Here is a 23,291-nt window from a genome sequence, read left to right on the forward strand (position 1 = left end):
AAAAGACATGGGAAAATCGCATTGGAGTGTCTCCTGCCTGAACAGGGCATTGGACTAGAAGACCTCCAAGGTCCCTTCCATCTCTATTCTAATTGATTGGGTGTTATTCCTAATCACAAGCATGAACTATAGGTTGCATCTGGCCAAACACTAGCAGCAAACTGGCCCAATGCTGATAGCAACCTTTTAATTTGCTTTTAGATGGCAAGCTGTTATCATCCCCAACCACCTGAAAATCACTATTTATGGAACTGATGTTGCACCTGAGTTGTTTTTTTTTACAGGGCTTACATGTGGGATTGTAAACAAGAAGCCCTAAAACAGAATTTCAGGGGAGGACAAGCGTGGGGACATAAGCTTCTTGCTTAAAAAAGACCCTTATAAATTTTAAAGATGGGTCTAGCCACCAGATTGATTCTTATCACACTTAATATGCTTCTTTTAAAAGGTAGGACTGTGAAAGGAGTTACAAGGGAAACTCACAAAGTTAATGACTCCCAGGTTGCAAGTCAGCCACTCTGCTTTTGTGTGGAGATAACTAGCAGTGAGAAAAGAAGGCCCTTGTAGTAAAAGATAAGACAAATGTGGAAGAGGTTATTCAATTCAGTTTATGTTCCTTTGTAGCAGCTCTCACCTTCATTAGCATTACAAGAGAGCCACAGAAATTGGAAATGCAAGTTTGTGAGAAGCAACATACAGGTCTGGACTCAGATAATTTCATCACTGAAAAAATAGAGTTGTGTGGGTGACTAACAAACAAAATCCAATTATTTCATTTCCCAGGGAATGTCCTTTGATAAACATTAACTACAGCTTGACTACATGTTTAGATGAAAAGCTGAAGTCATGGCCCATGTATTGGATGAAAACTAAATTTTAAACAATTGATATTCTGAAGTCTCATCTAAAACTTGATGTGGAAAAATAACTAGAGGCAAAAGAATATTACTGTTCCATTGTTAAACTTGCTAAATAATCTGCAGCAAGAAGATTAAAATTAAAACATGGACTGGTTTCACACAACATGCTGGATTCAGCTAAATTGGTTGCTAAATAGTTTTTAGTTCTACCTATAGATAGGAAACCCAAGTACTGTCCTAAAAATTTGCATGAGCCAGCCATTGGGGTAAGCCATAATATTTTAGGCCAATTTACATCACACAAAAAGGTATTTAAAGGCCAGTGCTCTGACAGATGAGCTCATTTCAAACCACCCTGAACATGTCCCCCTGAATGGAAATGAAAAGTTTGCAGCCAAATCGCCAAGCTTGGAGATCAAACCAACAGCCCAACTACTAACCCAAGCTACTAATATTCAAACATACCTCAAGCATAGGGGTGGCATATCTTAGCTGTAAAAATCTAGATCACCACCAGATGGCAGCAGAGAGATACAAAGTCTAAGTCTTGCTGTTTTAGGCTACAACTCTTGGAATTCCTAGGTGTTGTTCGGTACAGATTTTTCTAGATTAGGGTTGCCATCTAAAGAACAGTAAAACAATAATATTGTATATTCTCCTAGCTTTAATATTGACCATTTGCTAAATACTGCAGAGCATAATTCTGCGCAGACAGCATCTATATATCCATGGTTTTGTCCTTGTTTTTCATCGAGTGAGTCCTAGATTAAATGTCCAGCATCTCCAAGTAGGGTTTGAAAATCTCCAGTATGAAACCCTGAATAATTGTTAATAGCTGATGGACTAATGCAACTCCAAACACATTTATGTGAACTTAAATATTGTATTGCATAAACCATGGTTTATATTAAGTGCAATAGATAAACTCGTCCATTGTAGATTACTCAAGTGAGCTACAGATTACTGTAGATTACTCAAGTGAGCTATAATGAAAACCATTATGAGCACTGCATAGATACTACTAAAACTCTTGCATTTTTCTATTTGTAATCTTGAATTGGGCAAAATGAAACATCACAGGGCAATGATTTTTGAACCAAAGTACTTCAAATGGACCAATTTACAGAATATGTCCAAAATCTAAGACCTATTACTCTCATGGGATTAAAAATTTGAACTGTTGGGGCCACTTCAACATGATCACACTGCTAGTGATGTGATTGGCATTTCTCCCTGACAGCTTCTTAAAAGTCAATGGGGAAGCTAGCAGGAACTCTAAATTTAATTGTGATTGTCAATATACCCTACCAGCTTTCCACAAACAAAGTCTGTGGGGAAGCCAGCAGGAAGTTGCAACTCCTAGGCCAACAGATAGGTAAGTGGCTACTTCCAGATGGGGGAGGAAGTGTGGGAGTGTGTGAGAGCATGGTATATGTCAAGGAGAGTTCACAAGGGTGTAACACAGTCAGACAGTGTGCATGGGGGTGTGGCGCAGATTGGAGAGGGTGTGCACGGGTGGCCAGTGCAACGTAAACACAGATTATTTGGGTGGAGTGTCCAGAGGGGAAAGGCTTACCCAGCAACTTGTATCTTTCCTTGCTAGATCCCCATTGACTTTCTCCCTACAAGCTTCACAAAAACAAGGTGTCAGGTGTTAGGAAAATGTCTTTGTGAAAATCTAGGCAGCTACCAATAGTTAGAAAATGAGATAACTCTAGATCAAGGGTCTTCAAATTTGGCCCTTTTATGACTTGTGGACTTCAACTCCCTAGGTGAGGAATTCTGGGAGTTGAAGTCCACAAGTCATAAAAGGGCCAAGTTTGAAGACCCCTGCTCTAGATAAGAGTCTCCTTGAGAACATTTGTCAGAATTTAAGTCTTCATTGAGTTCAGTAGACATTGTCCAACCTAATATGGGGCATGAGAAAACCAGGTTCCGATCCAAAGGCTAAGTTAATACAGCAGTACATTAAAATACGGTATCTAATCTGTAGCTGAATGCATTGTGTAAATACTTTCAGTAAAGTTAATGCTGTATGAATCCAAACAGTTGTAATAAGTAAATCAACTATGAATCCATTAACCATGAATTAGCATATTATATGAACACAGTCAGTATAATGTAGCATCATTTGTTCACATGTTTAGATCAGCATTTTCCAAACAGGGCAAATCACAAATATATGAAATTCAGCTTCTGGAATTCCCCATCCAGCATTACTATTGCTAGAAATGCTTGAAGTATATCTATCTGGAAGTTGTCTAAGTTGAGAAACACTGTTTTATATCAATAAAAGCATTGTCAACTTTAAAACTGGAGGGATTTTGATAAGGTAAGAAAGGTTAAAGCAAAATGGATACCATATTCTGCTAAACCAGATTAAACTCTTCCAGATGACTGGGAATCCTGGTTATTACCAATACTTAGCTGTGGGAAGAACTAAAATTATATTCAGCCACCACACTGTGGAGATCATGTCCATGTAATAAGATGGTTCCTCCACCTTTTGACTTCTGAAGTAGCATGAACAGGGTTTTTAGGTACTGTGAGACAAAAGAATCAAAGAGCCACAGATTTTAAATGGAAAAAAAAATAGCTTTATAAAACAAGGTTAAAAATCCAATTTGAAAACCCATCTCTTAAATAGGGTACATTCATGTTCTAAAACAAAATGTACAGCTTCTTAATGAGCTACTTGCAACATGTTTTTCCCCCTGGAAATTATTTCCAAAAGATATTACATTCTATACAGAGACACCTACAAAACAATCTTTAAAAATCCATAGAGGAAGAATTACAGACAGATCTACTGCAAAACAGAACATATAAATATCTCCCTATCCCACTTAGCTTGAAAATAAACAGTACGTATTTCCATTCATTTCCCCTCTGTAAATTTGAGGATGAAAAGAGACGAAAAGCTTTTGACTTGGAAATTTTATCAACCTTGGAAGTCAGCCAACAGACAGTGCAAAAGATTAGACAGCCTGCTTGTTCTGATGACATCACTGGAGTCCTGTAACCTATTTACAATTCAAATTAAAGATTCCTTCATACATTCAGGATTAAATTGAAAAAGGAAACAAAGCAACTATGCTTTTTTCTGCAAGAAACAGTTATTGCAACTGCTTGTTTAGAGCAACCTTCAAGCCTGCTGTGTATAGATCCACACCAGTGCCACTTGGAACAAGGAAAAAGTAGTTTTAGGTAGTAGAGTTTGTGTTTTTAGTAAAAGAATATTTTTTTTGTTAATGAATCAGGGGTTTGGAGGGAGAAAGGAAAAGATATGTTATCTTTTTTACATTTTTTTTCAAATTTCCCTTGGGTGGCAGAAAGTAGCAAAAACAGTTTGTTTCCTTATATTAACTCAGGTTCATTCAATAGATGTGAACGTGGGACTGAACTGGTAGGAATACTGAAAAATAAGCCAATTTAGCCTGGCGAATTTGACACCTACAGGCTAGAAATATTGGGAACTGCAGTTTCTGCCCATCTAAAGACCACAGTAGCAAAAATGGACAAACACAGAACTAGAAGAATTTAAAGATTTTGGACCTATTGAATTGAAACTACAGCAATCATTTCTACAGTTATGGGAAGCAAAAAGTGGGAGGTACTTTTTGAAGCTTTTGTGCGTGAAATGAATACCACTGACTCTGTTCTGGAATCAAGTATGTGCTTCATGACAGATGTAAGTAAGGAGTAGCTTGAAACATTGCAGAAAAGCGAGTTGAATGGTGTTTCTCAAACTTGTAAACTTTACAATGTATGAGTGGGCTGGGGAACTCTGGGAGTTGAAGTCCATGCATCTTAAGGTTGACATGTTTGAGAAACACTAGAATTTGTCAATTTTAAGATGCATTGACTCCAGCTCCCAGAATTCCCCAGTCCTTCCATGCATCATAGAGCTGATAGGTTTGAGAAACAATATTGTGGTAGTAGAAGATGAATGGCCGCTGGCCTCTTTATGCAAATGGAACTATGCTTTTCCTCTGTTGTGGATTTGCCTTTGTAGTTTCTAGCCAAGACATACCTTTTTTATTATCAGTAACCAATGACAGGAAAGGGCACTAACACCATGAAGTCATGTAAGCAGAGAAAGAGAAAGGTTGCATTTAAGATGCATAAGGTAAAAAGGTAAAGGTTCCCCCGCACATGCGTGCTAGTCCTTTCCAACTCTAGGGGCTGGTGCTCATCTCCGTTTCAAAGCCGAAGAGCCAGCGTTTGTCCAAGGATGTCTCCATGGTCATGTGGCTGGCATGACTAGACGCCAAAGGCGCACGGAACGCTGTTACCTTCCCACCGTAGTGGTCCCTATTTTTCTACTTGCATTTTTATGTGCTTTCGAACTGCTAGGTTGGCAGAAGCTGGGACGAGTAACAGGTGCTCACTCTGTTACGCGGCACTCGGGATTCGACCCGCCAAATTGCCAACCTTCTGATCGACAAGCTCAGCGTCCTAACCCACTGAGCTGTGTCCCATCAAGATGCATAAAGGGCACCTGAATGCATGACAAAAAAAATTTTTTTGCCTGAAATTGATTTGATATTGAATTTCAGTGACACCATGCTAGACGCTTCTTAAGGACTGGAATATAAAATTTTATGGTCATTAATACATACTGGGCCAGAAGTGATTAAACAATGACATTGTTTGTCTGGGATGGTATAAGGATTCCTGCCTTAGGAAGAAGGTTGGATTAGAAAACCGTTAAGGTCCCTTATAGCCCTATGATTCTATAACAAGTGGTCATCTGCTTCAGCACTTAATCTCAAACAGTTGCCAATGAAGTTAATAAATACATGCAACAATTTAGATTTGAAATTAATATAAATAGCAAATCGAGGTGTGTGTTTTTTTTCCTATTATTTCTCTCTATGTCCATGGAATTCACTGGAATTCTTGGATGGAGTCAGAGTCCAGATAAGGATTTTAATATTATAAAATAACAACAAAAGTTCTAAGATAGTCTAAGCTATCCCAGTCAGTCATATAAATATAAATAAGCATTGTCATATAGGAAAACTTTCCCCTCCCCCATTTAATTATTGCTAGCAGCAAGTGGCAAACGAAAGATCAGAGAACTTAAAACTACCCACGTCTCATTTTTACCAAATGGACCTGGTTCCCTAGCATTTCTAAGAAAAGCTTCTGGTATAATTTATACATTGTGAGGCTGTGAAGGAATTTCACCACCTTCCGAAAACCTTGAATTGTTGTCTTGGGGAAATGGTATGATTTCAGATGCTTCAGTCCAAACGTCAGGCTCTTGATGGTGTCTTGGTCTTTATTGTTTATCCTCCACAAATTCAAGAGCTTCAGTACTGGCTCTGTGGATTTGCACATCCTAAAAATCAGTTCAGTTTCTTCTCTACCCACATGTTTCCCCGGCAAGTTGTCCATCAGGATATTGAGCTGCTCAAGGGTGATGTTGAGATGGTCAATGTGCTTTAAAACACTAGTTTCACAAAGATTGATACCTAAACAACAACAAAAAAGGATTAAGCTTGTTTAGTTTTCTTCATTAATGTCACAAAAATATGATTGATCCTATCTCCTTTGCTACAATGCTAATAGACGTAAGCCCTGCTTTCTGTCAATGCTTTCTTGAAACCTACTCTACAAATTAAAACCAATGGAAGGGAATCTAAGTTTATGGACATAATGTCATCTGGGCCGATTAGATTCCATAGAGATATAATAATCTCAGATTTCTCTAAAAGAATTTTCATTTTGTACTCTGTCATTTTGGGAAATGGTTAAAGGCATGGGCTAGAAGCCAGAAGGCTGAGAGTTCGAGTCCTGCCTTAGGCACAAAACCACCTGACGGTACCAGTTCCTTTCTCTCAGCTCAAGGAAGAAGAAAATAACAAACCACTTCCCTAAAATCTTACCGAAAAAACCCCTGCATAGACTTGTCTATGTAGTCATCAAAAGTCAAGATTAACTTAAAAGTACTGAAAAGACACAGTGTTTTTTTCATCACTGCTAAAGTGAAATTAAGTTGTCAGAAAATATTTTGTGTGTGTGCTTTCAAGTCAGTGTTGACTCCTGGTAACTGCCTAGACAAGTCCCTGCAGTTTTCTTGGCAAGATTTCAGAAGTGGCTTGCCATTTCCTGCTTCCTAGGGCTGAGAGTGAGTGACCGGCCCAGCTGGCTTGGTGCCCAGTGGTGGGATTCAGCCAGTTCACACCACTTCGGCAGAACCGGTAGCTAATGTTTTGTTGCCCAGGCCCAGAATGGACTTCCAGAAGCGGCATCCGTATGGAGTACCGGTTGTTCACATATTTGAATCCCACCACTGTTCGTGCCTAAGATGAGACTAGAACTCACAGGCTCCTGATTTCTAACACAGTGCCTTCACCACAACACCAAACTGGCTCTAGAAATCTATACCTGCAGAAAAAATTTTCTCCCCTTTGTCATGATCTTGTCTTTTTGATGCCTTTCCTCCTGATCACAATCTAATCTCAAATTGCTTTTACCCTTCTTGAGGTTGCTTTGGATGATATCCCAGTAAGGGATTTTATTTTCATACCAACACACCAAATGATAACTTTTAGCCTGTCCCATTCCTGAACTAAAGATGAGATGAAGGCAACATCATGGAGAAAATATTAGGGAGGAAGATGTGGCCATGGTATCTTTATGTGATGCTTAGGCTTAGGAGTTAAGTGGAAAGCCATAGAAAGCTGATTTCAAATAAAAAGGACTTTTATTTGAAAAACCCAACCTTCAAAAGACTTCAAATGCTAAAGATAAGGAATGGCAGTTCTTATCTTGCTCCAGGCTACTATTGATACTCCAGCCAGAGAAAATTCCCTCAACCTACTCAATACTAAAAGGAAAGAAAAAAAGGGAAAGGGGGAAATTATCTGTTGCTTTGCAATTGGTCTCCGACTTTCATACACTCAGTTCTCCAGCGCCTAACTGAAAGATGCAATACATGGCCATGTGGCTTATGTGTTCTGATTGTGAGAACCACAATGGCCACCTTCAACTTATTGCTTTGACTGTTGTGGTGATTTGATCTATACTCAGGAACAAACATCTTACCTAAACTGACCCAGTGGATAAACATAAGCCCTTGCTTTACTTTAATACGTACCTTGGACAATATTCTTGACTGTATTGTGGTCTTTATTTTGCTCTTTCCATAACTTGAGTAGCTGAAAAGTCTGATCTTGCAAGCTACTCTTTTGTTTAATTCTTTCTCTGTTTTCAAGACTGATCTTCATGCCAGGCAGACTGTCCATGAGGGTATTCAGCCAGGTGGATGATAGCTTTTTGGGCACAATGAACCTGAAGAACGCTTCTTCACACAAGGTGACATCTAAAACAATACAGATACTGACTTTAAAATCAAGACCTTAAATTTTGGAACAAATGTCAAAAACTGCTGTCAGAAAGATTTTTTCTAAAAGTTACAATCCTATGAAAACCAACAGGGATTGGACCCTACTGAAAAAAGAATGCTCATTAAGTTTATTTTAAACTTAACACTTTGCAAGTGTTAACAGAATGCTTCCTTTGGAGGACAAAGTTATTCAATAGAGCAGCTGCACTCTGTGGCTTCTGGTTTTGCTTCTGTCCTCTCAGGCAATAATGAATAAATCCAGTCCCTTTTTTATATGAGAACCCTTCCACCGGACGATAATTTTCCAGTCTGTGTATTAGTCTACTAGGTATAATCTACAAAATCAAGACTAAATAAAATCTCTGTATTTCTAACTGCATGCCAGCTGCAAACTCATGAGGAATTTCATTATTTGTTGTTTTTTTGATTATATACACACCGATTCCACATTGCTGATCCAATTTATCACTATCTTCTCCCTGGCACACGTTGTCATGTGTGGAGTCTCCCTTCTGCACCAATTTAAGACTTAGGGCACTGCAGTTAGTGTGCATTTGACAGGCAGCTTTGGATGATGTATCATTAGAGAAATATCCTTCAGGACATCTCTCACAAATGGTGTCGCTTTCAGGGGTACCTGCAGAAAAGGAAAGAGATTATTTTTTTAAAAAAAAAATATCAATCATTTTGTTTATAGCACTTCAAGAATTTCCCATTCAACAATGGCAACAACACCAAGGATAGAAATGAAAAAAAAAAAGATTTTCTTTGAAAGAGGAAAGGCTGTCATCCCACATAATTTGGTAGATTAATGTTTTAAATCTCATCCAGATCTTTTGATTTTTAGAAAACTCCCAGAGAAAGGAGCTTTTTCACTTCAAAGGGTGACAAAAGATATTATTTGTATTTCATTCATGTTATAATGAAAAACAATAACACTGCACAAAGAAATCCTGTTATAGAGGAATGGTATTTTTCACCTACATAGCTTTTAAATGAAGCACTCAGCCAGATGGAAGATTCGTATAGAACTAGTCTGACTCAACCAGAAATTCACTCTCTCTCTCTCTCTCTCTCTACATCTATATTATCTATCATAAACATTAGGCACCTCAACAATAATTAGGAAAAGGTATTTTGGAATATAGAAGCTCATATAAAATCAGAAGTGCAAGAGGAGGAGTTGTTGTTGTTGTTGTTGTTCAGATGATGTTGTATGGTTACTGGATAGTCCACCTAAATCCTATATTCCAAAACTGTAGTAGATCAGCAGATTTTCTTTTCCCCCCCTAAGGATAAAATTAGCATCAGCCTCTTGTCTCTGAGAATGAATTAATACAGATCCCTGGTTTGGCATTTCCTAATTATCCACATTCCAGCATTTCTCCTAATGAGCCAGAATACCTGCTGAGCCATAACATGTCTCCAGAATACTGGTAGGAAGTAACATGCCAAAAAAGAGGCTGTTGTTTTAATATTCTACCACCTTATGTCATAAAGCTGATGGAAATTCAAAATGCCAGATTGTTATTACTCACTCCTGTTGTTCAAATACAAAGAGAATAGCAGCTGTTAGAAGGGCTGATGAAGAAACTGGTGCCTTATCCCCACAGATAACACCACTGATAAAATAATTCCTAACCACTTTTAATGAATTCTTCCCTTTTCATTCTGGCCACTGAAATCAATTATATTGTATCATTCATCAGACAACAAATATTATTTTCCTTGAAGCAGGCTTTTAAAACTACTCTTGCGTGAGTTTCATGGAGCAAGTCAACCCTACATTATAGCCTATTGGTGCTTAATAACCCTAATCTATTGCACAATCTGGAATCAGAAAAGGGAGAGTTTATCAACCAGCTGGTGTTTTATAATTCATGGTTACTCTTTCATAGATGGCTTTGGGGCTTCCAACTTGATAGGATAGATTTAAGCCTCTGCTGAGCAAATTTCCATTTGTGTAATACACTAAAGAAAATGGTTATTTTTCCAAACCAACTTGTATACATATCTATGTTGTTTCTTATACAAAAATATCTTTGCTAAGAATAACGTAGAATTATTGTTGTTAAAATTATTATCTTTGACCACAGGTTGGAATTAGGTTAAGTTATGTGTTTGGAAATGAGTTTCCATAGATTTTTAAAGGCAAGTCATAATTTGTTAAGGTAGCTCTGTAAAGGTTATATTTTTATTCTACTTTCAGATGACTAGATAACTATAAAATTTTCCAAGAGGTATTGCAAACTAACGTATATACTGGGAGGGTTTTTCAGGATAATCAGGTTATTTTTCAGAGCAATTGTTTTTGTGCACTCTCTTTCAAATTAAAAGATTTACAAAAGTAAATTAAATTTGGACTTGAGAACAAAGCTGTTATAGTCACTATACTCATATGGAAATTGCAAAGGAAAATACTATCATAAACATTATTATGCAGAGAAACAGACGCTGTGGCAAAGTATTGTTGCAGATGTCATGCCATTTCTTCCAGTCTTGTTTAGGCTTTTTAGGTCCTATGGATCATGGATTGAGACGAAGTTTAGTTCTCACTCACAAAAGCTAAAAATTGGAGATGGTTTAATTTTGCGGAATCCCTAGAGCAGGGTCTTCAAACTTGGCCCTTTTATGACTTGTGGACTTCAACTCCCAGAATTCCTCAGCCAGCGTGCCTGGCTGAGGAATTCTTGCGAGTTGAAGTCCAAGTCATAAAAGGGCCACGTTTGAAGACCCTTGCCCTAGAGCCTTTGATTCATTACAGACTTAAAAGAAATAGATGAAACCTCCCTTTAAAGATGTTTGCTTGATCACTAGAATCAAATTTGTCCCAAATATTGTGATCTTTTCTTCATCCTGTTGATCATCTGGGCAGACCCAGTCTATCCTTGATTTGGTACTCCAGCATTGCAACATTTTCACTTTCATCCGGATAACTACAATGGCCTCCATGTGGGATCAGGCTCTCCACATATGAAAGCACTTTTCATTAAAAGATGGGTCCAGATTGGAAATGATCAAATGGGTTAGGCAGCATAAAACATACAAGAGGTTATGCAGATTAGCTTCAAAACAGAATATTTTTCTCCACCTTCTCTCCATTTTGCCTCATGGTCTTAAGGTGCTTCTTTTTCCCCCCAGTCTTTCTCTATGTATAATTACTAGAAACTGGGAGACTATGAATTCTAGTATCGCTTTAGATGCAAGGCCAGCTGGGTAACTTTGGGCCAGTCAGTCTCTCTCACTCCTGGAGGATTTCCAAAAAGCCATTTCCAAAAATGTTGCCATGATAATAGCATGGATTTGTCCAAGCAGCCAAGAGTCAAGACTCACCTGAAGATACAAGTTTACCTAATATGTCCCAAACTTAGTTGCTCTCCAAACTTGCAAGTTATACTTGAATGGGGCTGTTTAAAAATATCATGCTATGTTCGTAAACAGTCCATGATTTGGAAGATCAGCAATATGCAATACGAACCGATGTGTTATGTTTCATGTAAGTAACTTTAGATTTTTTTTTATTTTCTAAACACTAAACAAAATACTTTTGAAACATAACTTAGGTTTATTTTCTGCATGTCAGATTTGAATTCTAAGAATGCTTACATCTGTCACTATAGGAAATCCTCTTTATGTACTATTTGTTTTCTTCAGTATTAGCAGATGCATTAAATGAAAAGTCTGTTCAATAAACAGAAAAGAACAGGCTGGAAGTAGTACAGGCTGAGCCATTGTGAAATGTTTATTAGCTCTGGACAACAATTTGTACACGTTGTTTTAAATGCAGATTGCATTTACGTTTAACTTCAGTCTGAAATTTGCCCATTCAATGACAGATTACATTTTTCCTTCCCTATCACTGTCCTTTTCAAAGTAAATTTAAGGTAAAGGTAAAGGTGCTAGTCGTTTCCGACTCTAGGGGCCGGTGCTCATCTCCCTTTCAAAGCCGAAGAGCCAGCGCTTGTCCAAGGATGTCTCCGTGGTCATGTGGCCGGCATGACTAGACGCCAAAGGCGCACAGAACACTGTTACCTTCCCACTATAGTGGTTCCTATTTTTCTACTTGCATTTTTACGTGCTTTCGAACTGCTAGGTTGGCAGAAGCTGGGACGAGTAACAGGCGCTCACTCTGCTACGCAGCACTTGGGATTCGACCCGCCAAACTGCCAATCTTCTGATTGACAAGCTCAGCATCCTAACCCACTGAGCCACGGCGTCCCTTTTAAAATACATTTAATATGGTTTTAATCCTGACTTTGAAATACAGGATACTGCCAATTATTATTTTTTCCCCAAGAGAACTCTTTATAGCTTTGAGGATTTTGTATCCTCCTACAAGGATCATTTGTGATGCAGGTAATTAATTATGTCCATCCAGGTATGATGACATTCACTGATACCCTAATACTGTTATAATTATTCTCCTAGTGCTATATCAATTAACACTTTTACTGTTTGCCAAGGCACACAAGGCCCTGGAACCGCCTTCTTCCCAATGAAAAATGTGACTAGTTATCACCCATAAATATTGCATTTCAAATAATGTTCCCATGAAAGAGGGCACTCCATCATATTACTCAGTGGAATACAGTTTGAAACTGCTGTTAGATTACTCATTATCATACAAGAAGGATATTTTGTTCGGCTGCCAGCAACATTCCTTTTGATAACAGTCCAAGGAGATGGTTCTTGCAAGTTCTCACAAGAAATATACTATCCATCATGTTCATCTGAGCACGCTTATTTAGGAAGTGTTCAAAGCCAGGTGGATGTTTGTTTTCACAGTTCCAAGCAGATGGCAAAAATAGTAAGCTTAGTAAGAGCTTTTTCTTACTTATAACTGCATAAGTATACCCTGGTAAGTTCTTTTCGATGCTGTGTCCTCATGACATTACTTTCATCAGATCATATCTCATGGTTCAGATGGCTTTAAGTTATTCATTCCTACCTGTACCAATGTTAAAGTAGGGTGGGTCCTTGGTGTTTGGTTGTTTTCTTGCAGACATTTCATTACCTAACTAAATAACACCCTCACGTTGCTGGACATGTTAAATCTTGTGGCATTACTTGGATATTTTTAGGTTCCTAGTTGGAACTTGAATTTCCAAAAGACATCTGTCATGGCTGCCATCCTATGAATAGAATAGAATAGAATAGAATAGAATAGAATAGAATAGAATAGAATAGAATAGAATAGAATAGAATAGAATAGAATAGAATAGAATAGAATAGAATAGAATAGAATAGAATAGAATAGAATAGAATAGAATAGAATAGAATAGAATATGGAAGGGACCATGGAGGTCTTCTAGTCCAGCCCCCTGCTCAAGCAGGAGAACCTATACCATTTCAGACAAGTGACTGTCTTCTTAAAAATCTCCAGTGATGGAGCACCCATGATTTCTGAAGGCAAGCTGTTCCACTGTTTAATTGTCCTCACTTCTTAGGAGGTTTCTCCTTAATTCCAGGTTGCTTCTCTCTTTGGTCATTCTTTATTCTTTGTACAATGCTATTCTTTGATTAATAGAAACAGAATAATTATAATGTAATTTAAAATACAATAAAATCAAATGCAGTTAATATACTTGTCCATCCTATGTGGTTATTCACTTAGCATGATCTTCACTCCAACTGCTAGCCATTCTAGCATATTGTCTTTTCAATAAATTCTGCCTCAATTAGATCAGTCTCTGCTTTTGTTTTTCTTTTTATCTTTGGGATCGGATAAACCAGAGCCTACCCTTTTATCATAACACCTGGCAGGTTGGGAGCAGTAACTTTTCGATCTAATTGCCTGGAAAAGATTTTTACTCACCCTAATTGACCTTGAAACAGCTTCTGATAGTTGAGCAATCTTGAAATCATCCCTTGAAAATAAAGACATACATACCTTTTTGAACAACGCCAAATCCAGGAGGACACGCTGTGTGCTTCAAACAGAATTCAAGGTTGAGATACCGTCCTTCTACACACTCACAGACACGGTTTCCGGTGCTGGTGCATTTGATTTTTTCATACTGCAGTTCCTTGCATACCACACTGCAGTAGTAACATTTCTCATTATTGTTCCATTCATCTGCATAAGACTGATCTGGACAAGGTGCACATTCTGTCTTTGCTGAGGCTGTACAATGCTGTTTGACGTAAGTTCCTGGAGGACATTGGTCACACATCAGCCGATGGGAGGTGATAGGATCATAATGGAGATACTTTGGAGGAAGAGTTTCTTGGACTGTCCACTTGACTGAGATGTCCAATAACTAATAAAATAAAATTGAAGCATTTTTAAACTTTGTATTTTATTTATTTATTTATGCAGTACAATGACAGTGCCCTCAAGTACTAAGCCGTCCTTCATCACTATGATTTGGCTGGATTAACACATTGAATTAAACCATATTTTGAAACCATCATACTATGTTAAAAATAAAAATTTCACAAGATCTGTCACACAAAAACTGGTGCCCCACAAATGGGAAGTGACTAGAAAATATTTAATATTACGTAAGATCTCAGATATTTGCCACAGACCATTATGACAAATTTTATCATCTCTGCCTGTCAGCTGCAACCAATTGTCATATACCAGGAGTAGGCAACCTTGGCTCTTTTATGACTCATGGACTTCAACTCCCAGAATTCCTGAGCCAGCATGGCTGGCTCAGGAATTCTGGGAGTTGAAGTCCATGAGTCATAAAAGAGCCAAGGTTGCCTACCCCTGTCATATACAATAACATTCCATTGTATTAATTAGCCTGAAATTTTGTCATATCTCATTAAAAACTAAAGATGTTATATCTTTCAAACTTAAAACACTCCAGTATTGTAAAAAGACTTATTATTTCTTTTTTAGACAACCTTCTCTGGATGAAGAAGCTTTAGCAGAGGTGGACCTAGTTAGAACAATCAGGGAATTATGGTCTAACTAATTAACTTTTCAGAATAGAATACAGAATAACAGAGTTGAAAGGAACCTTGAAGGTCTTCTAGTCCACCCCCCTGCTCAAGCAGGAGACTCTATGCCATTTTAGACAAATATCCAGTCCCTTCTTAAAAGCCTCCAGTGTTGGAGCACCCACAACTTCTGAAGTCAAGTTGTTCCACTGGTTGATTGTTCTTGCTGTAATTTCCCCTTAGTTCCAGGTTGCTTCTCTCTTTGATCAGTTTCCATTCATTGCTTCTTGTCCTGCCTTTGGTTACTTTGGAGAATAGGTTCACCCTCCTCTTCTTTGTGGCAGCCCCTCAAATATTGGAACACTGCTATCATGTCACTAGACTATACACACCCAATTCCTGCAACTGTTTTTCAGGGGGGCCCCCCAATCATCTTATCCCTCTTCTCTGCACTCTTTCCAGAGCTTTTTATATTGTGGTGACCAAAACTGGATGCAGTATTCCATTAATAATACATTATATAGCAGTAATATCACCTTTTTGTGATCTTGATTCTATCCCTCTGTTAATGTCGCCTAGGATTGCATTGGTATTTTTGGCAGCTGAAGCACTTTGCTGGCTTATATTGAAGTGAATGTCCACTAGGATTCCGAGATCCCTCTTGCTGTTTCTGCGTTAAGCTAAGTTTTACTTAGTCTGTAGCTATATATTTGTTTTTCCTTGCCTAAGTGAAAAGCCCTACCTTTTTCTACATTGAATTTCATTTTGTTAGATAGGGCCTAGTGTTCAAATAATAAAGCTAAGGGCAATCACATCTGTACTGTTATCATCACAATAACACGAATGACAATTCTGTTTAAAGGAGACTTCTTTCCTTTGGTGGCCTCGTTTTTAAAAATTACATTCTGTTAATTGAATTCTGAACTTTTGCAAGTTTTCTCCTGATCTTCAAATGAAAGTCAATGTCACCACTCCACCCTCGTGAAATTAAAAACAGATTGGATGCCAGTGACCAACACAGTCCATATTCCTTCAACTATCTTTTTTTTTCCCTTTCAATCACAGCCTTGTGATTTTTTAAAAAATAAAATAAAATAAAAAACGACTTTTTTCAACATTGATTATATGCTTCGGGTTTGGGTTTTTCACACAGACCGCAGAAGAATGCTTGAATTTACTAAAACAGATAAAGCATCCTCTGTTTAGCATTGCAAACACATCCTGAAACCTAGTTTCCTTTGATGACAGCTGCCAAGGATTGGGCAAGCGCCAAGGCAAATCTGTAAATTCTGGCATTCACTTTTCAACATTATGTAAGAACATTGTAATTGCCTCCAGGCAAAAATCCAGTTTGGCATTCATTCTACTTCCGGCTGTAGCCAAAAAATGTGAGCTTACCAGCAGGACATAAATTTGATTATCCCCAAACCACTATTTTTTGCCTGATATTCAGGGAGATATAACTTTTCTGGTGACAGAGATTCAGTTCAGCTATCACAACCAGTAGCTAATAAACAATTAATCTGCTTTGATTTCTTCTCTTTTCAACGCTCTTAAAAGCAAACAAGAACCACCAAATTATCATGGTGAGGCATTACATACAGTGGGAAGAAGAAAAGTGTGTTATTCATTTAAAAGCCCTGATACACTTTTGAAAAGGTTTTGAGTAGATAAAGCAATTTTAAAAAATAGGCCTTGTGTCTCAAGTTTCCAATCTTAAACACACACACACAAAGGAAAAACAGGAAGAGGACTGTGGATGGAAACAAACCTGAATCCCCAATATTGGCAGTTTTTTATGTCATATGTATAAATACCAGACTGTTCAGTTTCTCTATTTACTTCTCTGGCCTGAAGGAACAATTGCTGGACCACAGTTCCTTGGGTCATTTGTTAACTAATCAATCTCTCTGAGTGAATACTTATATTACAGAACTATAATTGTATTAGTTTATTCATTACAATAGCTTGAAAAGAGCCTTGTATGTAACAGCTGTACTTATGATCACCCTCCAGAAAAACTCATAAATCAGGAATTAGGTGAGCAGTCCTCTATCTCATAACTGCATCACTCTGTTTGAAAGACAGTCCAGTTTGCAAAGGAAGCTTCATGGGAAGAGAGGGTCCAGCCATTTCCATTCTATAAGGTAGCAGGGAGGTGGGAAAGATGACAGAGGATGAAGAAAAGATGGTCCAGCTGTTGACCTGAGATAATGCAGAGTAGTTGGCCATCAGTGATCATAGTCAATAGTCAAGGAGAGAAGCAACCTAGAACTAAGGAGAAACTTCCTGACAGTTAGAACAATTAACCAGTGGAACAGCCTGCCTCCAGAAGTGGTGAATGCTCCAACACTGGAAGTTTTTAAGAAGAAACTGGACAGCCATTTGCCTGAAATGGTATAGGGTTTCCTGCCTGAGCAGGGGGTTGGACTAGATGACCTCCAAGGTCCCTTCCAACTTCTTCTTCTTCTTCTTCTTCTTCTTCTTCTTCTTCTTATTATTATTATTATTATTATTATTATTATTATTATTATTATTATTATTATTATTATTATTATTATTATTCTAGCATCGATAGCTATCCATCAATAGCCTTCTGCCTGCTCTAATGTCACCTTCACTCTATCATGGCAGTAGAGAGGTGTCTATTTGTGAGTGCTTTTATGCAGAATAGTGAACATTCATTTGTTTAGAACAGAACTTGCTATGGTGATATATCTTCTTCCCACAGTCTATGGAAGTCTAATGTCTTGCTGTGTTGGACAAGTCCTGTCCCAAAGACAAGAGAATAAACAACCTGAAGATTAATCCATGAGAGAATCACCATTTCCCAGCTGAGTGCAGGAAGTAGAGAGAAGAGAGAGGTTACTAGGGAGAATACCTTGGGAGTAGTGCTCTGTTTGGAAATATGCTTTGGAAAATTGGCCAAGGAGTTGGGCCAATGATTTTCAATCCAAGGAGCACCAGTCCCTTGGACTGGGCACAGGGCCAATGTTTGTGGGATTAAAGGTTTTGTCTAGTTTACTCAAATGATAAATTATATTTATCACAGCCTGGCCTACCTTACTTTTGAAATGACCTCTGCTTTTACTACTGGATACACCAAAGTATTTTATGACTGTGTAAAATCCACAGCATCCAAGAATTGGCTTCCAAGTCAGTTTAGTACCAACCAGTAGTCGTAGCTTCATATTTAGCCCAATGGAAACGCAAAGAACTAAGAGAGTGCTTCCTCCCTCTGAACTTTGCTGCAAATACTAGAACTCTTTGCCTTGAGCCATGGATTTAAATGTGTCCTACTCTATCAACTCCTCATGTGGGGGTTTGGCCCAGATTTGTCAGCCTATGTGTGGAACTTAAGGCAGAGCAATTGTTAACATTTTGTACTTGTTAGTTCTGTAGAAATGTACAGAAATTAGATTTAGTGGCTGAACATTTGGTTATCTTATGTCTGTAGAAGGATATCTGCTGAATTTCTGTTGTCTACACATTCGTCACCAGTCTTCAGAGACCTTTGGCTGAACAGAATCCTTACTTAAGACAGACTTTATTTCAACTCTACTTCTTTTTTATTGCATTCTATCAATGTTTTTTTGCATTAGCTTTTTAACCACCAAAGTCAGAGGTTCACTAAGCAAGACTGTAAAGAGAACCCTGTTAACATCTCCATCTCTCTCTCTCTCTCTCTCTCTCTCTCTCTCTCTCTCTCTCTCTCTCTCTCTCTCTTTTATTTGACCTGTAGCTTAACTTTCCTCCAGGAAATAAATAAAAGCAGCATACACAACACTTCCATTTTTTCCTATGACAATAATCCTATCAAGTTGGATAGCCTGGGAGATGGTGATTGGTTCAAATCTAGTTAAGTCTCCAGGGCTGAAGTACTTAAACCTGGACCTCCCCAGACAAACTCTTCAATCACTACCCTACAAATGTTTGGATTTCACTGCCTGGCATTGTACATCCTAAAAAAAAACTAAGCAGGATCAAATCTTATTGGTATTTGGATAAGGAACCATTCAGAAGTACAAGGGCTGTAGGCTAGCCTTGAAATATAAGAAAGATTGTGATCATAAATGCATTCGCACTGATGCCAAATAATTGAGAGAGAGAGAGAGAGAGTTGATTCTGTTTTGACCGATCCAAACCAACATGACTGTGAAGGCACCAACTTTGGCTCAACTCAAAGGAGAGTTTACCTGAAAACAATGAAATAAAACATTAAGCCATCCTTTTTTAAAACTGGTGTGGAATCTCATTAGACGTAAGAAGCAACATACAGTAGCTTTAATCATCACTTCCTATTGCTCAGTATTTGCAGCAGGTGGCAGCACCTGGCTGACTTAATTAAAACCTGATGAGAAACCAAAGGGATTTGAAGTTCTCTATCCTGTGAAGGGGACGCGGTGGCTCAGTGGGTTAGGACGCTGAGCTTGTCGATCAGAAGGTCGGCAGTTTGGCGGGTTGAATCCCGAGTGCCGCGTAACAGAGTCAGCGCTTGTTACTCGTCCCAGCTTCTGCCAACCTAGCAGTTCGAAAGCACGTAAAAATGCAAGTAGAAAAATAGGGACCACTACAGTGGGAAGGTAACAGCGTTCCGTGCGCCTTTGGCGTCTAGTCATGCCGGCCACATGACCACGGAGACGTCCTTGGACAAGCGCTGGCTCTTCGGCTTTGAAACGGAGATGAGCACCGGCCCCTAGAGTCGGAAACGACTAGCACTCATGTGCGGGGGAACCTTTACCTTTACCTTATCCTGTGAAACTTACTATTTCTGCTTACATTTCATAAAAGAAATGAAACAAAACTAGAGAAAGCAGTTGCAACTGTGCTTAAGATTGCCAGGGTGCTATGCAAAAAAAAAACCAGTACAGATAGTCCTCGACATACAACAGTTCATTTAGTGACCATTCAAAGTTACAACAGCACTGGAAAAGTGATTTTGGCCATTGTTCACACTTACGACCATTTCAGCATCCCCATGGTCACGTGATCAAAATTCAAATGACGCTTGCAGTCATGTCATGTGATCACTTTTGGGACCTTCTGACAAGCAAAGTCAATGGGGAAGCCAGATTCACTTAAAACCGTGTTACAAAGTTAACAGCTGCAATGATTCACTTAGCAACTGTGGTGAGATATGTTGTAAAATGAGGCAAAAGTCACTTAGCAACATAAATTTTGGGCTCAATTGTGGTTGTAACTCAAGGACTACCTGTAGTAGTCAATCAGAGAGCTAAAACATATAAGGAACGTTGATGGAATTGGGAATGTCTAATCTAATGAAGAGAAGGGTGAGGGGTGACATGATAGCAGTGTTCCAATATCTCAGGGGCTGCCCCAAAGAAGAGGGAGTCAAGCTATTCTCCAAAGCACCCGAAGGCAGGACAAGAAGCAACGGATGGAAACTAATCAAGGAGAGAAGCAACCTAGAACTAAGGAGAAATTTCCTGACAGTTAGAAGAATTAACCAGTGGAACAACCTGCCTCCAGAAGTTGTGAATGCTCCAACACTTTTTAAGAAGAGACTGGACAACCGTTTGTCTGAAACTGTATAGGGTTTCCTGCCTGAGCAGGTCTTTGGACTAAATGATCTCCAAGGTCCCTTCTAACTCTATTATTACTATTATTATTATTAGAGGTACCTATATTTCCTTGATTCAGCCAAACATACGTCTTTAAAAATTAAGCCCATGTAAGGCTTTAGGCTCTCCTTGAATCTCATGGAACATAGACATGTTTAAACCTGGGCTGGAATATTCCCATCGTATTTAATGCTGTCTGTATGTTTGGTGTACAGCAATTTTATATTTTTATATTTTTTTTATCAGTTAGTATGAATGGACAATTTGAGAAACATTTTTCAAACCTGTATGGTATTAATATGTATTTTAATGCATCTGGTTCAGTTGGGCCTCTGGGTTGGTTTTTTTCATATATCATACTTTTGTTTTGTGGGGCAGGGAGTAGGGCAAAGCAACCGCAGACTTTTTCTTTATAACTACTGGAGAAATGAGGCTTGAGTAAGACATTTCTTATCGGACAGAATTCCATTTAAAAACAAAATCTAATCATTATAAAAATCAGAGCTCGAGGACTTTTATTGTCTGAAAAGCTCCTTTTCAGTGAAAGATAGCATTAATTCACCACTTATACACATGAAACAAACTTGGCAGGAAGTAAAAGAAGCATTCAGTTATTTTATCAACAGCCTTTGCCTTCTTTTCCCAAAATGAAATATACTGAATATATAGCTTCAAAATAACACCAGGCATTACTGTTCCTTGCTATGAGCGGATTCTGAGATAAATTACATTTATAGATATTGATTCTCCCAGGATGGGTTATAAATTCAGTATATGATCCCCCATTGTAATTCCATAATAGAGCAGCTCAAGGAATTGAAGAATGGGTGGCACTTAATAGTGCATATAATCGTTTACTGATTCTAAAGAATCTATGGAAGTTTTCTATTTTCTTCAATGTCACTGGGAACTCTGTATACACAACTAGGTATGAAAATGCCCAAATATTTGTATTATTTATTAGGAGGAAGCAATAGAAGAAGATCCAGATTCTGTGCTTGTCATCTCTCAATATAATGATAGATCTCAGTCTGAGACTCTGGAGAACACTTGCCCAACGCAATAGACATTGCTGGGAAAGACAGCTCAAAGGTGTGACTCTGCATCCAGCAGCCTTTTACATTCACACAGACCCATTTAAAATTAAACACACCTATGCTCTATCCAGTTCCGTCCCATAGATTTTTGCTTGCTGTCCCATAGTTTACAACCACATCATAGACGATCACGATCTATCAGCCAGCTAATGACATTTGCAAGGGTTTTAGTCCTATCAGGTGAAGGTACAGTAAGATTCAGAAGATACGCCTTCCAAAAAAACAAAAAAAAAAGCATGCCAGGGAAGCAAAAGGGACCTTGCCACAAATTTGCTCCAACAGCCCAAAGAGCTACTAAAGACTTAAGAGGCAAATACAACTTTAAAGAAACAGAGAGAAACAGCCTCATTGCTTTGTACTTTCCAAAGCAACCGTTAGCCTTGAGGCAAAGACTTACCAGCAGCGTGCAGCAGAGAAATTTGGTCATCGCACCGGCAGAAGCTGGAAAGGCAATCAGATAGCCCGGGAGTAGCAGCTTGCAAACAGGACCTCAGCTCATTTAAGCCTCGTTTATATATATTTCTGTGGCCCCATGCAGCAGGAAAACGTGGCTCAGCTTAAAAGCCTCCCTCTCTCCCCATGATCAATCTTTTTCTTTCTTTCTTTTTTTTTTAAGGAACCTGTTGATGATTTCATGCAACTTCTTAACCACAGGTTCTGGGAGGGGAGAAAGGAAGGAGGAGTAGGATTCAGGCAGAAGGATGGGTTAACTAATTACTGTCTGCCGGCCTCCACCTCCATTGTGAAACTGTTCCCCTCCCCCCACCCACTTTTCTGAGCAAAAAGGGGGAGTCCAAAGACAGCTCACCTTCAGGACAACAAAGACTTAGTTATTCACACAGTCCTGGCTACTATAGAACGGCGTTTTAAAAAAAATAACTCCCTGAAACGGTCTCTTTTTAAGTTCCTGCTTTGGACTTAATGGTGTGTGTGAAGGGAGAGAGGAAGAATGGGAAGTCTTTGTATTGTTTTATTTCCCCATCAGGTGAAAGGACCACAGATGTTTATCATTTAATTCAAGGTGTTTTTATGCATGCTTACAAAATTACCTGTTTTTTTTCCACTGGCACCTTTAAATTTTTTGGCTTAAAAAAACTTAAGCCCAAGTGTTTGGTTTTTTTTAAGCCAAGGTAGTGTAATCTATGAAAGAGGCGAGTCTCCTTTCCCTCTCTTAAGGAAATGTGTGTGAGAAGATTTATTTTGCTTGTGATGATATAATAATAATAATAAGTAAGTCAGAAGGGACCTTGGAGGTCATCTAGTCCAACCCCCTGCTCAGGCAGGAAACCCTATACCATTTCAGGCAAATGGCTGTCCAGTCTCCTCTTAAAAACTTCCAGTGTTGGAGCATTCACCACTTCTGGAGGCAGGTTGTTCGGAAAGAGTTCTCCTTATTTCTTCCGAAAGAGTCCTCCTTAAAAATCAAAACAAAAAGCAGAATGGGAACAATTTAAGGGCACGTTGAAGACCTCCAAGCAAAGATATAATTGCCTGATTATGA

The 23,291-nt window shown here is 38.5% G+C and overlaps 1 protein-coding gene across 1 annotated transcript; it reads right to left on the reverse strand.

The window, feature by feature from the left end:
• Window positions 1-5,951: 5,951 nt before the first annotated feature.
• TNFRSF11B (TNF receptor superfamily member 11b) lies at window positions 5,952-22,633 on the reverse strand (the record flags this gene model as incomplete). Its single annotated transcript, XM_081325892.1, has 5 exons — window positions 22,188-22,633; window positions 14,108-14,477; window positions 8,657-8,854; window positions 7,969-8,193; window positions 5,952-6,340 (listed from the first exon to the last, which is right to left on the reverse strand). Exons 1-5 carry the CDS (start codon window positions 22,215-22,217, stop codon window positions 5,952-5,954), a joined length of 1,212 nt encoding a protein of 403 aa, XP_081182018.1. The 5' UTR covers window positions 22,218-22,633.
• Window positions 22,634-23,291: the final 658 nt, after the last annotated feature.

Source organism: Vipera berus, assembly GCF_964194415.1.
Source record: "Vipera berus genome assembly, chromosome: 3".
NCBI lineage: Eukaryota > Metazoa > Chordata > Lepidosauria > Squamata > Viperidae > Vipera > Vipera berus.